Source organism: Nannobrachium achirus (genome assembly GCF_963921795.1).
Source record: "Nannobrachium achirus genome assembly, chromosome: 9".
Lineage (NCBI taxonomy): Eukaryota > Metazoa > Chordata > Actinopteri > Myctophiformes > Myctophidae > Nannobrachium > Nannobrachium achirus.
The window spans coordinates 44,899,481-44,915,839 of record NC_137818.1 but is presented as its reverse complement, the minus strand read 5'-3'; the positions used below and the strand labels follow the sequence as shown (position 1 = coordinate 44,915,839).

The 16,359-nt window shown below is 41.6% G+C and overlaps 1 protein-coding gene across 1 annotated transcript in view; it reads left to right on the top strand.

Annotated features, from left to right (window-relative positions):
• The window catches only part of nphp4 (nephronophthisis 4), a gene marked incomplete at both ends in the record, with an annotated part of 228,353 nt that overhangs the window by 125,478 nt on the left and 86,516 nt on the right, over positions 1–16,359 (top strand). Inside the window, one exon of the mRNA XM_080732808.1 lies at positions 4,853–4,905. Coding sequence (XP_080588934.1) covers positions 4,853–4,905 — 53 coding nt within the window. The remainder of the gene's footprint in view (positions 1–4,852; positions 4,906–16,359) is intronic.

Below are 16,359 nucleotides of genomic sequence, written 5' to 3'. Positions count from 1 at the left end.
TTTCAAATGGCCGAAATGTATGTAGGATTGAATTGGTTAATGTTTGTTTTGTAATAATAATCAAAATCTATAAAGAAACTAGCAACTCAAGTTTTCAAATAATTTTAGTGAAGTAAAAGTACAATATTTGCCTCTGAGATTTAGTGGAGTAGAAGTAAAAGTACAGAAAATGGAAAATACTCAAGTAAAGTGCAAATACATCAACATTTTACTTAAATACAGTACTTAATAAGTAAATGTACTTATTACCTCAACCCACTGTTAACTCATTCTGAGCCCCAGACATTAACGGATTATAATGTCCAAAGTGCCTCCTTCAGGTCCCATTCACTTGCGTTGTCTTATTTTGAAGGCCAGAAGTCCACCGCGCAATCACTTCCGGTCTGACGTCATCGGATCGTGCGCCGGAACCGATGCGTGTCCACGTGGAGTTGTGTAATGGCCGACCGGGAGCTTTTATAACTGTGTAAAATAAGCGAGCATCTGCCTCCATCCTAGCTTCTAAAGTGTAGTTTTGAGATAATGGACATTAAAGATGAGATCGGCCGTCCACCTCAATGTTATGGGATGACTATTGTGTGCTCGTGGAGCCGTGATGATGACAAATCAGCGCCGGATTTCGTCTCCGGAGCTTCGGCCAAGTACTAGGTATTTTTACTCGCCGTTACAGTAATATATTACTTTTCACGCGACATCGCGTGGATGGCACTATAGATACTCTATTACTTTTCACGCGACATCGCGGGGTTGGCTTTTAATGAGTTAATAAGTCATGACTTTTAAAATATTCCCAGATTCCTTGTGTGCGTGCGTGCGTGCGTATGTGTGTACAGTATATGTGCCCATCTGTCCGGATACTGTGTGTCTTTGTAGTGGTTGCCTAGTTAGAATATTTGCATGTGAAAGATCTGTAAGTGCATATATTTATTCCCCTGGCTTTATTTGTACTATATGATGAGGAAGTACCAAAAATTTGGAAGAAATTTGCATTGCATTAGCAAATAGAAAAGTATAGTACTTTTCAACCCCACACTCCCAGAACTAACCTATAAGTCAGGCGTGGTTCTAGCCCTGAGCAGTAGGGGGTGCTACAGGGAGCAGCGCCCGCGGCTGCGCGCGTGCACGCAGCGCGCGCGAAAATTGGCGGTTTTTCGCGGATTTGATCGCGTTTTATTCGGGTTTCCGCGGTTTATTTCTTTGCAAGCTGTATACCATTTTATTTAATGCAGCTTAACATAGCAGATTTACAGGCACATCTCAATGATTTTGACGGAAGTATAGGGCTTAACTGGTTAATGACACATCACCTCTTTAAGTTTTTCATAACATTCCCTCCAAAACATCCAGCGTCTGGATGTACAACATGTTCACTTACAGTATACCATGCATCTGCAAGATGACTGACAAGAGGTTGCATCCCTGATCCCATTGATCACACACAGTCAGTTGCATGATGAGTTCAGTTCATCTAATGAGAGTTATGCATACAGTACTGTACAGTATGCTGCATGCTGAAGAGTATAAGGAACAAAGTGCAGTGGACATGTCAGAGCACATTGTGACAGAGGGCTAGACAGCATTGCTCCATGTCCTGTCTATGCGTGGCGTACTTTGAGCAGATGGGTGCTGTAGCAAGTCACCTCAGGCAAGAGAAGCCATTTTCAAAAAGCCAGACAGTGGCCACCAGAGACAGACAAAAAAAGTCTGGGAGAGAAAGTGAGATTTCATATCACCATGGTTACCAACCAGTCAGCTTAAAGTCAAACTCTGTAACTAAAAAAAAAATCAAATTATTCACTCACAGAAATGTGTTTGAACCAGAAACATATTTTATGTACCGGTAATTGTCATTGTTAACTTTTTATAAAAAGACGTTCTAAAGTCATCTCAATCTTGCACACATCTGGTTATCTCACTGGTGCTTTCCGCCCCCGCATCTTTCTTTAGTACATCCACATGGTGTGGGATGCTGCCCGCGTGATCCATGCCCATGTGTTGGCTCCCATAGCACAAGCTTGCTGGCTGGGATCTCCCACTGTCTGTGGCAGTAACTGGCCAGCCTCTTTCTCCTGGCTGCTACACTATCTGTCTGAACCACAAGAAAGATGGCGGCTCAGCAGTGGTAATGCAACAGTGGTGGAAAAAGTACTCACATTTTTTACTTACTGTAAATGGCCGCTGACATTACAAAAAAGGGAGAAAAAAACCCTGTCTCTTTTATTTGCTAATATTTTGATGATTTCATTGTGGGGATTCGCAATAAGCCAATCAAATTAATTTACTGTACTTACTGTACTCTCCCCCTCGCCCGCAGCAACTTCCTCGGCTCACACAGGGCTCGCACAGGAAGTGACTCGACACGAAAATATATAAATCTGTGTATAAAAATTATATTTCCACACAAATCTGGTTGTTACATCAACATTGTTCATGTGAATGTTTGTTTATGCTTATTTATTGAAATGGACAAAAACGCTAAAATTAGTGCTCTCTGGGTCTCTGGCGAGAGGGCAGACTTGACTCTCCCCGGCTAACAGCCCTATAGTGCAGGGAGGGGAAGGAGACAGACTGCCTTTTCCTGACCCGGTAGAAATGACAATTGCACAGCGTTTCTGAACATATATCCTCCTTCAAATCACTTACTGACACCAACATCGTTCATAAGAAGTTGTTTTTTTTATCCTTATTTATTGGAACTATAACGCTAGGGTGATGGGTCTCACCTAGCTCTGGTCCATACCGTTAGGAGTTATCCATAACGCTGTCACCTATGAACCCTTGCGCACGCAGCCGCCGTAGCCCAGGCTGCTCTATGATGCCTTGGTGTTGCCTGCCCGACATACTGTAGTGTGAACTGATTGTGGTTGGGCTGGTGATATCCTGGGCAGTTACGCACCACCCTCTGTAGAGCGATTGGCGGTTGAGGGTATATTTCCCATACCAGACGGTGATGTAGCTCGTCTGGATGCTCTCAATGAGGCTAGCTTTCATAGAACGCCCTGAGAATGCTGAATTTCTTCAGCCGCTTCTAAGGCAGTACAGACTTTGTTGAACCTTTTTTCATGGTGCTCGGCCCACATGAGTTCCTTGGAGACGTGTACTGTGGAGAACTTGGTAGGAACTATTGTTTTGAATGCAGAGCTGTAGTCCACAAACAGAATTGGCACATGACTCACCTCCAGGTGAGAAAGGGTGGCGTTGAAGAGCCATGGCAATTGCATCGGCAGTAGATCTGTTTTAACTCAAACTGACATGGGTCCAGACTCTAGTCAGTGTGGCAGGCAACATGGAACAAATTAAGTCCCTCAACAAACTCTCAAAACAAATACTTACAGGTAAGTCATGTTAACTCGGAATGCTTGGGTAAAGGCACAATGGTGGACATCTGAAGCCTGTGGAGTTATATTGTGTTGACATACTCTGTTATTTAACCATACAGATTGGTTAAATAACTATTTATTCATTCAAATACATCCCGGATTTCAGCTCTAAGCCAACATTGAATTAGACTGAAATCACAGCTGTCTAAAACAGTTTGCTTAAATTTTCTACCCACTGTCTAGCTTTTTTTATTTATCACAGCATTAGTGAATACTGTAGTTTAGCTGTGAAATTTGCTCGAAGCAGTTCAGGGTTTTGCAATTCAATCAACAACAAGGCAATGGAAATAAAGATTGCATTGTATTAGTTTCCCTGCAAGCACCTGTTAGTGTTCCATTATATCTCTAACTAGGCTATGAAATTAAGAGTCTTCACATATACAGCCCATTGGGGAGAAATGACAATGTTGCTCTGTTCACTGAGAAAATAATGGGAAATAATTTGTATTTAGCTACAGTACTGTACGGTATGTGAGCAACAGAACAGGGCTTGGACTTTCGATCTTTATATGGAAGGAAATGGAGTTAGAGATTATGTTCTCAACCGATTGCACCCGTTTGTCCAGATGTTTGCAAAATACTATAACTGGAGAATGGATGTGCCAATTTTAGTGGTGGGAATAGAATAACATCTAAAAACTGATAAGGTCCGTACACTGGATAGGGTCTGCTATGTTTATTGCGCTCCAGGTTTTTTCATAAGATCTTCACCAGGAATTTCCTGATGAAGATCATTAATCAAAATGTTGAGGATGGGGAGCTTCCGTTTGTCCTGCACCGAAGTGTGTGCCATCTTCCTTATTTAATGATCAGTAGACTGCCCCAAAGAGATTGTTTTGTGTTGAAAATGTCATGGTTCATGGTCAAAATCTAGAACAAAGGGGTGGGCTTTCATGACATTTGGTGGGAATAATCAGTAGGCTGCAAGTCCCAAAGATATTACATTTTATGTAAAAAAAAAAATGGTCATAAGGTCCAGGTAAAATAAAAAAAAAGAAATCTCAGGTAGAAAGGGCATATCTGAAATTGCACAACATTAAGAGTGCAGGTAATAAATGTATTCTTAGGCCATGGCTACACGGAGCTGGATTTTTCATATATCCTGGTTTATCAGATATCCACATAGAAAAATATCTAGGTCCACACGGAGCTGGATATTTCATATATCCACATAGAAAAATATCTAGGTCCACACGACAACGATATCTAGGTCTAACAAGCACACACACAGTAAAGTCTTCAGAGATATCCGGGTATCATGACTACATGGATCCAGTGAAGCGGATATATTTCAGTGTCTCCACTTATTTATCCGGATTGAAAAATATCCAGATTCACTGCCAAAATATCCAGCTTCGTGTGGCTACAAGCCCCAACAGCACCAAAAAATGTCTAGATTCACAAATATCCAGCTCCATGTAGCTTTGGCCTAAATCTTTCCAACGTCTCTGTTTTTCTCCATCTCTCCTCAGGTCAGAAGCCACATCCTCTGGCTTCTCCTCCAGCATCACCTCAGGGCCCTGGGGTAAGACTCTCTGGCCTATTTATTATCACAGCTTTTGAACCTCCATGTGTGGGTCATACAGCAATAATGCCAGGAAAAAGACAATCATAACTGCTTCGAACTGGTTGGAGCAAATTAGATGGCATTTGAGGATATATGGTTCGGTTTGAAGATTCTGAATCTCTTAAAGGGTTACTGTTTTTATCTAGTAAAGCTAAGATAAGAATAGTTAAGTGATTCAGTGTATTTGTGCTTCCTGGCTGAATGAGTGAGCCAAGATATCCTGTATTTCCAGCCACACTTGACATCTCCATTGATGTTCTGTCCAGATATCAACCAAAAGTGGTCTAAATCCATGGTTCCCAAACTTTTAACATGCATGAGTTGAGTCCACGAGACTCAACATTATTAGCATTTTAGCGTACTTTGTAACAAGGGTATCAGCCGATGCAAGGTAGAGATCTGAAGCGCTCCCGCGGGACCTGCAGGACCCGTCGCAAATAGTTGCGGCGTGGGCGGTATTTTAATCCCTGCGGGCGGGAGCAGGCGGTCAAAATAAAGCCAGCGGACTCTGCAAAATCCCGCCCCGCACTCTCCCGCAATAAACGAGACATAGAGCTTATATCTCTACTTTAGCAAGATGTGAATATGTAGAGAACGTAATTTCCCCTGCTGAGGACATCGCACGCACCTACAGTACGTGGAGTCTCTCTCTCGCTCTCTCTCCCCGTCCCTCGCCCTCTCCCTCTCTCTCGCTCTCCCTCTCTCTCTTTCTCTCATTTGTTCTCACGCTACCGTGCGCAGCTTGTCGCGGCGGCATTGTCACTCACTATTTTATATACCAGTAAGACTCCCTACATTGGGAGATAAGCGACCGTCAGGTCGCATGTAAAAATCAGCCTGATGGTAGCGCTAAATGGGACAGATCCATGTTGATGACATGACTGTAGACATACTGTGTACTGCTTTGCATGATTTTAGAGCAAAATCTGTAGCAGTGTCCAAAAATGTGTTTAAAAAAATCAGCCTGATGGTGATGCTAAATGTGACAGATCCATGTTGATGACATGAGTCTAGACATACTGTGTACCGATTTGCGTGATTTTAGGGCAAAATTTGTAGGAGCAGTGTCCAAAAATGTGTTTTGCAAGAATCGGCCCCATGGTGCTAGAAGAGGGCCATGTGAGAAATGAGGTGGAGGTAGTGGTTTGGCAGCCAAGGAGTGTGTGTGCAAAGTTTGGCATGGATCGGGGCAACAGTGGCGGAGATATGTGAAGGGCAAAAGTTTGACGTGTGACGTATGACTGACAGACTGACTGACAGACTGACTGACAGCCGGTGGAGGTTTTGATAGTAACTGCGACCTGACGGTCGCAATAACTATTTATATATGTCCCTCCCATCGCAATATAAACACTTTCCCTCTGTGTGCAACCCCTCACAAATGCTCCTCTCATCGCACACACTTATTCTTTTTGGTAATAGTTTTGGATCTCAATGTGCCTTCTTGGGAGGGAGGCTGTTGGACTAAATGCACATAATTCTTTTTTTGCGGGCGGGAGCGGCGGACAGGAATTGTCTGTGGGGCCGTGCGGGTAGTCAAAAATGAAATCATTGCGGCGGCGGGCGGGAGTGGTCAGAAATCAAGCGGGAGCGGGCGGTAATGGGATTAAGAAAATCAGTCCAACGCAGATCTCTAATGCAAGGTTATAACCTAGCTGTTGCTATGCAAGGGTGCATAGATTCATTCTGGGAAATTATACTGCATTCAGCTATTCAACAGGACTGTTCTCATGCCCCCTAGATCAATTCATGTATCCCCAGGGGTACTACTAACCCCGTTGACAATAGCTGCTCTACTGTAAATCCATCTTGACCACAGGGCTGGGCAATTAACCGAAAATATATTGAAACCACCAATATTGATAGCGAAAATAGCCTGTCTATAATAATGTGACATCTTATGAACTTGTACATCTGCTATTTTCATTATATTAAAAAAAAGTTCAATAATTGTCAAGGGATCAAGGGAAAAGTTTAAAATAATCGTGATATTTACTTGAAATCATATCGCCCAGCCCTACTTGACCATCAAGTATACCACATCACACAAAGGTTTATTCCACTGTGTCTTACTTGTGGAAAGACCTGTGGACAAAGGGAATTTTGTATTGCTTGGCACAGTAATGTTTAATACTGCCTCTTTTGAAAGAGCCAGCCCTCCAGAAATATTGGGTCTATTAAAAAGTATCCTGCAGTGAAAGTTCTACAGATCATGTATGCAGCTGGCTTGTCTTTGCTGTGCGTGCGTGCGTGCGTGCGTGCTTGCGTTCGTCTTTGCAGGTCTTTTAGTCTGTGCACGCGTACATTTTGCACGTGTACATGCTGATTGTGTATGCTGTTTTGAGCATGTCTGTGGCTGTGCTTGGCTAAGCTGGAATTTGCTGGAATGGCATGAGGCTTGAGCGATGTCTCCCCCTTAGTGGGGCTGTCGGTGTAGACTAGGACCTCTGATGGATGCTATTCTCTGCCGGGATGAAGCCTCAGTTGCATCTCACACACACACATACACATGCACGCAAGCATGCACACACACATGCACGCTCACACACGCGCACACACAGCCTCTGAGCAGAGAAGAGGGATCACCTGTGATTCACTGTTAGATCTATGGGCTATAATGAGTCAGTCTGCACTGCTGGATCATTTTGATTAAGCTGGCCCACAGACGGTGCACCTGTAGCTGTCTGCTCTCTCTGCTCTACAAGACCAAAACACACTTGGACACGGTGATATGCACATATGGTGTTGCAGATAAATAACTGTTTTGTATGTGTAACGGTAGAGTGTTATCTGTTCTCCTGAGTGCCTAACACAGTTTGTGTTCCTAATGTGGAACAACATGAAATCTATTGTACCTTTAAAAGTGAAACTTAGCCTTTGTCTAGCTGTTAAAACAAGGTGATAAAGAAATAATGTTCTCTCAATAAGGCCTTTCATTGTTGGAGGTTCATAATCAATGCCTAAAGAGACATTCGCACGTGACACAATTATAGTGACACAGTTTTATACTAGTAAGACGCCTCAGGGCGACATGCGACCTCGCGCCAATTCTTGGCCATCTGGCCAGTGATGTATATCGGACCAGTTGCACCAGACCCCTGCATGATAGTCAACAATGTGATGTCATAACATGCCCATATATGGGCATTACCAAATATGGGCATTCCCAGATATGCGCTTAATATTGATGACATCGGGACAGGGATCTCCATATATGGGCATAAAACGGACAAGGACGTAATTAATTTGCAAGTGTGACTCGTGATGACATCAGCGATCTCCATATATGGGCATCAGAACGTCAAACCCATTCTTTTAAGAGTGGTTCCCCTGACATCACAGACCATAGAACCACAGTCAAACCCATAGAACCACAGACAAACCCATTGAACCACAGACAAACCCATAGAACCACAGACAAACCCATTGAACCACAGACATACCCATAGAACTGAGATACACACAGACAAGCTGTGACCGTTTTCATAGTAAACTTGCGACCTACGGGCATATCATTACATTTTAATTTTCATTAAATTAAACCCACTTTCAACCTGGCATCACTGTGTTGTTTTTGTATGTAATTATACTGTAGGTGAAGTGATTGAACAAACCGTTATTGGTTGATTGATCAATGTGATAAATATGACTTAAAACAACTTAATGCAGTTAATTAAGTTCTAACAAAACAACTTCCTTTGTGCAATTAGGAGGTAACTTCAACATAGCTGTCTCTGTGACATTATTTGCTCTAAATCCTGACAAGAATACTAGAGTAAATTATTGTTATGTAAGAAGTCACATAACTAATTGTTTTAAGGTTCCTGTGTTTGAAGATGGTGCTGGTTCTGGCAGGATGTGATTAATTTTGTCTCGAATGCTAGAATTTTGATCATTAGAGAAGCTTGTGTTACAACTGAGAGCTATGGGAATACATGGATCAATATACTGTAGTTATGGAGCTCACCTCTTTTGTTTTATTAGCTTCTTTTTTTCAGAAGGGCAATTGATTCAAGTGTTTTCGCGGTGAGCCTGTGACACTATCAATAAGATGATCAATTTCAGAGCAACTAAAGTTAGCATTTAGACTTTAAGTAAATGCAATCCTTTAATGAAATGCTACTGTATGTTTCCCTTAAATGTAGCTACAGCACTATAGTATAGACATCTAGACTTTTTTGTCTAATGACGAGTACCGTAATAGCAATTCAATATGTATTAAAGAATGGCCCATTAAAAGAGGATTCTTTGGGAAGATAATTAAATGTTTAATTTTGATGCCATCTATTATATACCAGAACGAGAGTGTTGGTGAAACAGTGAGTGGGTTTATTTACACTCTTAGAGAAGCCAAATGAGTCTAGTAATTAGATAAATGTGGTGCAAAGGCTATCATTATCAACATCCACATGAATATTAAAATTGCATACTGTAATTACTTTATCAGTACAAAGGACTAAACTTAATAAAAACTGAGATAAACATTAGTATGAGCCAGGAGGGTATATAACAGATATAATTGTCTGTAATGTTTTCCAGGTTGGGTTTTAAACACTACTGTAAGTACAAGGCTTTCTAATTAGTTATAATTAAGGTCTAAGGTTGATTGATATGCTTGAGTTGAAAATCCCACCTCCAGTTGGCAATTCCACCTCCTTGGTCGGTGTCTGGAGGAATGTATTAATATGACTGGGGGGAGTAGATACATTTTAGACTAACATATTCTTTATGACACAGTCAGATGTCAGCAAGACAAAATAGATCAATATAATTAATCATGTTTGTTTACAAATAAAGCTTTAGTTGACAGAGATCTGATTACATTTTTAAAATTGCCGTGTTTGTGTTCATTTGTATTACATTGTATGTAGACATATATTACAGATGTGCCGTCTCAAGTCTTCAGGCTTTACTGCTCTTTTCCTGCAAATGCCATGCAAAAATGCATTTTTTTCCACAGGTTTCTTTCCCTGTTTTGCCTTTCTAATCTTTAATGAGATGCAGAAACCCGCAAATGGCAAGAAGCCACTTCATTCCCATTGAAAAGTAGAATCCACTTTCATAGGTAGATTTAAACTCAACGCAAAACGTTCTGCCAATCCACTGGAAATCTACCGTCTTGGCAACGGCATGACGTGTGACGTTTTGAAATGGCACATCTGTATGTAAGAGACTCTATTTACTGTCCCTTAACCCATTAAGACCTGAGGCTGATTCTACAAATGCCTTCTAAACCACTAGTTCTTGAACTACAGGTATGTATTTGTATATGGTATTTTAAACTCTATGTACTTAGACAGGAGTCCCCCGGGGCTCTATACTAGGTCTGCTCCTTCTATACCAAATGTCTAAGAAGAAAAGCTCACAACGCATTGCAATATGATGTCATAGCACTGACGTCTTTGTTCGACGGGTACACTGTGGCTATCGCCATAGTACTTATCTCAGACATATTTCTAGATATGTCACATATCTATGTGCAAAGATATGTGCAAAGATACATCGCGTGATATTTCATATCTAGGGATATGTGTGAATCCCACAAACATTTGAAACATTTTCAACTGAAGCAATATATGTCCAAGCCCAGGCAAGATACAAGAGTTTATCAGATTTCAGATGTATTGAAAGGATATCCCCTTTAGATTGTTTGTTTGATTGAATACTGTATTTGCAGTTTGCAGAAAAAAGCACAGGAACGGACGTACAGTTCAATACCAGCCTATGGCTTGTTTCCATTGGGGTCCTGTGTACACTCAATTCATCGAAACAATATTATTAATGACAGACAAATACTATAGGCAAAAACAAAAAATATTTATAGCAAGAGAACAAATTTAAACCCTTGTTTGAGCCAAATCTGGGTTAAACTTGAGCTAGTGGAGCTCCCTATCGTGTTGTGATTGTGGAAGTAATTGACATTTTTGGAGTAGGTTGACAGGTACATGGGTGTCTCTGTGTTGTAGCGTATAGCATCTATAGATTCTCACTCTCTCCCATGCCAACCAATGCACCACCAAGCATCAACCAACAGACATTCAAATCCGTGCAGAACCGTATAATCGGCCGTTTGAATACAACAGACTCAGAGCGACATGTTCCCCCCGATTCAAGTGGCACAATTATTTGTATTGTGTCCATTGTGAACGCGACTTTAAAAGTACTTAACAGTATTAGGCTTTATTCATTATTTATACTATGATGTGCTCACATCATATTGTCAATGTTCAAGGATCAGGTTTCAGTACATTTGTTACCCAAAGTGACCAATTATCTATGTACTGTACCAAAGAAAAGAAAAATAGATTGAAACTGCAGTTACTAAAGTTTCATGCAGGATGCATTGTATTATTTATTCCCTTGCCCAGCCCCATCCCTGAGGAATTAGAGGAAATAACTAAGTGTGCCCATAATATAGACGTTTTATTTGATGGCCGTCCAACTTTCTGAATACAGATATGAAAAGGAAAAAAATTATATGAAGCCTGCCATGGATATTGGCAATCACATCTCAACACACACACAGTGCCAACACGCCGCGCACACACACACACACACACACACACACACACACACACACACACACACACACACACACACACACACACACACACACACACACACACACACACACACACACACACACTGTTCCTCACTCTCTCTCTCTCTCTCTCTCTCTCTCTCTCTCTCTCTCTCTCTCTCAAAATGATCCCCACTTGTCCGTGCCCCCCAACCCCTCAATCTCACTCTCAAGTGGTGTATAATCAATACTGAAATAGCTCTGTAAACAAGCAGGATCCCCCCCCCCCCCAGCACTGTCTGTAGTCATTGCTGTGTCTGACAACTTTCTCTTGCTCGCATAAATTATTGATCCCTGACACTTTGGTTCACCACAGCACGGAATGACAAGGAACCTGCAGTATTTATAGGCAGCATTTTGGGAGCGCCCCCCGATTATGTTTGCACATGTCGGGGACCATTCCTGTTGCTGGGGCTCCGCTATGGAACAGACCAAGCTTCGTCTCCTGCTAGTCGGGAACGACAGCGTCGATGTATGAGCCGGTTCCGGTGCTTTATGATTACAATTTACAATTTTGAATTACTTGCACCAGCAGAGCGTGCAAGAACTGCGTTCGACTGTGTATGTATGTATGTAGGTAGGTTGGTAGCTGTGTTTGTGTTTAAGCCTCAACTAAATAAGGCAGGTGGCCACAATTGTAAAATGACTTGAAGTCGGGGGCGACAGCGTGTTTGTGGTTAACCGTTTGTTTTATGTGCTATTGGCCTATATAGGACACAACAATCATTGGTGTGTTCTACCGTGTTACGCTTTAGCCTATACGTAGTATGACATGCAGAATAAAAACAAAAAGCTTGGCCCTCTCCATTTCATCCATTGAAAACACGCAAGCATAACCACGACCACACGCATGTCAGCATTATCGTATACCCTCCAAATAATCTAGAACACATCACTGACAACAACACTAAAAACTAACACTAAAAAGACAGAAGAGATTGTTTTTGGTGCACCACCAGATACACACAGATCTCCCATTACTATTCATGGTGAACAGATCAACCAGGTATGTTCGTATGTATACCTCGGAGTAGTAATAGACCATCTTTTGTCATGGAAAGATCAGATTGAATCTGTGTGTAAGAAAACAAAGCAAAGAATCTACTTCCTCCGCCGTTTAAGATCATTTGGTGCTAGTAGACAGATTCTTCTTATGTTTTTCACGTCTGTCATTATGAGTGTTCTTCAGTACTGTAGTACCACCTGGTATGGATGCTTGTCTGCAGCCCTTAAGTCACAACTGCTGCAACAACTGAACATTTGTTCAAAGATAGTCGGACAACAACTTCAGAGGCTATATACAACTATTATGATAACAGCATCCTAAGGTTGGCAAGAAATATTACCTCTAATAGTAGCCATGTGTTGCATAGAGAATATAGATTGCTGCCTTCAGGAAGGAGATACGGTGTTCCAGCATACACTAAGGTCAGACTAAAAAGGTCCTTTGTCCATCAGTCTACTTTAAGGCTTAATCAGGAGTTTGGCCATAGGTAGGCTTGGCGGTGGACACTGCCCTTGACTATATTATCCTTATGTATGTAAACCTGTCTTGTTTCTGTTACCTTTGTCAAATGTTTGTATATATGTTATGTGTCGCATACATGGCTGCTGTGTTGCAAGACAAATTTCAGTGTGAACTGACAATAAAGTAAAGTACTATATCATATCATATCAATGGACATATTATGTCCATTATGGTAAATTATTATGACCTGCTTCATACATGCATTTATGCCTTTTAATGTTTGATATGATAATTTCTCTGCCAGTCCTTTATAATGGATGGATGGATCGATATCATTAATTGATTTGGAATTATATTTCAGAATCTGATTATACTAATATACCCAGACCTCCCTGGCATGGAAGTATCTTTGTGAGAAGAAGAATATATAGGAGGCAGGTTGGCAAGGTGAAGTGTTTGTTTGATTATTATTTTAATGTTTTGAGCATCCGGCTCATAAGAGCACTATTCTAGACAGACCTTCATTCAGCCCAGGACACTACACTATTGAGGACTAGGTTAATCATACTGTGTAAAACCTACACGTGGCTGGAGAAGATGGAAAATGGGCAAAATCCACTCAAAACTAATGGATGGAGAAGGACACAGCAGCCACTCAAATTCAGAAATAGCTACTTTTTTTAAGATTTGTTTTTGGGCTTTTATGCCTTTATTGGATAGGACAGTAGACTGACAGGAAATGGGGGGAGAGATGGGGAACGACACGCAGCGAAGGTCGTCCGGATCGGGAATCAAACCGGCGATGCCGCCATGCATCCATGTGGCAATGCCTAAGTGGTATGCGCCTGGACCAGTAGGCCAGCGGGCGCCCCATTCAAATATCTTTAATACCTTTTGATTGGCCCACGGGCTGCCAGTTGAATATCACTGCCGTAGCCCAATCAGGGACCAGCATTTCTGGCAACATCATCATTAACAGCCAATGAGGGACCAGCATTCCTGATGAAGAGAGTGGTGATGTCACTGTTATCGCCAGTGGTGATGCCAGTGGCTGGCGCACAAGTTGGGCTCTGCTGGCGCACAAGAAGGCCATACATCGCCTACTTGTGCGCACGATGGCACCTTGACAGAGTGCAGTTTTAGTTTTTATTATAAGGCTGGCAGAGCTGTTTTGCAGTTTATGAAGTGCTGGCATAGAGGTAGCTCTGCATTCAGTCTCATGCCATAGTTCCTGCCTAGCTTTCGTAGATAACGGTAACTCTGGTCTGTGCTCTTACACATTGACACACAATAGAGCAGTGAAGTCATGACGTGACTCGCTCATCCCCCGGTTCACGGAAGTCATTTCTCTATGGAGAATAACATTGGGTTATCTTAAAATCGTGTTGAAGGAAAAAAGGGGTCCAGTACACTTGTAACTCAGGTTCTTTTGACTAGGAATAGAGGGTTTAAGTGGTTAATGTATCATGCTAATAATCATGGTCTCCCGCAGCACAATATTTTTTCCATTCCTCCCTCCTATTTCTATTTCTCCTCAATCTCGTCACACTCGTGCACATAATTATCGCCCTCGCAGACGTTCGCCCTCCCTGTTGTTCACACCCGTTCACCCCCACCTCCCCTCCACGTTGCATTCCAGTACGCCGTCGCCTTCCAACTTTCTCTCTTTCGCTCACTATTTCTCTCCCCCTCTCTGTCTCTCACCTCTATTTCCTTCACTTTGTCTTGAGACATATGATGAGCTTGACTCCGTTTCAACTTCACAAGCGTGCAATCTCACATCGAGTCACCGCAGCCCGCGATAGCGTGTGTGAGAAAGACAGCACTCTCACTCTGCGTGATGTGTGAATTTCACACACACATACACACACGCGCGCGCACGCACACACACGCAGAGAGCAGGCAATTAGTAGTGCTGTAGTTGTGGCTGCCAGCATTTGGCCCGACATGTAATAAGAGAGACAGCCAACTGCCAAGCAGATCATCTGTTCACCGCCACACACTGGCTTCAATTGACACTTCGAAGGATGCAACGCCCTCTCTGTGTGTGTGTTTGTGTGGTTTATACGTGTGTATCTAAGCATATGTTTGTACTTTTGTGTGTGTGCGTGCGTGCGTGCATTTGACTAGAACAGATCAATGAGGGGTTGAACATATCTCCCTCACCCCGGTCGATATGGCTCGATATAGTATCTATTGTGTCCTAGAGGGCGATTTGTTTTGTGTCAAAGCAATGCACTGATACTCCCAAGCAAACAAGTAGATTAGTGCCAGTGGTTGTTAAAGTAGGGTCCAGGGACCCTTAGGGTTCCTCTGAGAGTGTACTAATGTGTAGATGCATTTCTACACTCTCAGAGTTATTGGGCTCCATGAATTTAAAAAAGTAATATAATATTATTACTTTTTAGAAGGAGTCATAAGTAACATATTAGTTTCCTGAGTAACACTGGCGGCAACTATTGATTATTTTCTTATCAATGATTCTATTGATTACTTTTTCGAATAATCAACAAGCGTACATTTTTTATAAGAAAATGATATCTCAACGAATAGATTAACTACGTGTTATCTTATACTTATACTTTGAACAACCTTGTAATGCAAAATTGTAGAACATAGCCGATCTCCAAACTCGTGATGAGCTATTTTCAGTTATTTTTTTTACTTTTCACCTATAATGACATGCCCAAAATAGGGATTGATTATTGATGGATAAATGTATTAAATGATCGATAATACATTATAATACATTAAATCTATTCGTTTGATTAATTGTTGCACCCCTAAAAGAGACGCGATTGGTCAGGACGATGCGTCAGTATTAATTTAACGACATCACCTTTGTTTTTATGGCTATTTGTTGCCATTTCACTTTACAATTGCTTCCGGTGAATGGTTAAATCTATACCTGATAACCAAATTCAAATTATGTGCAAGTATGTTATTCCTCTCACACTATTAGGGTTAATATAATTGAGTGTACAGAGGAACACCAAGAATTTTACTGTAAACACACACATTACTGAGGACCTTTTTTGTGCAACTCAGATTTGATATGAACAATGTGACATGCTTTTGGTTCATGATTAATAATAATCGATCCATTCATGATGAGAAATGTTCTCTTGATGGGTTCAGTTGTCATTGGAGTTGATGACCATGACTCATGGATTTGTGGCGTTTTTTGAACGACATAATAGTGCTGACAGTTTTATGCCCAGGAAAAGATTGAATGCTCAATACCTGTAGGTCTAAATATTGATTCTGTGATTACGGAGTTTTTCTACATGGCTGCTGCTCAGTCATACTGTATGTGAAAGAGATTACGACGTGACATTTTGAGTTTGAGGATTTACACGTGGGT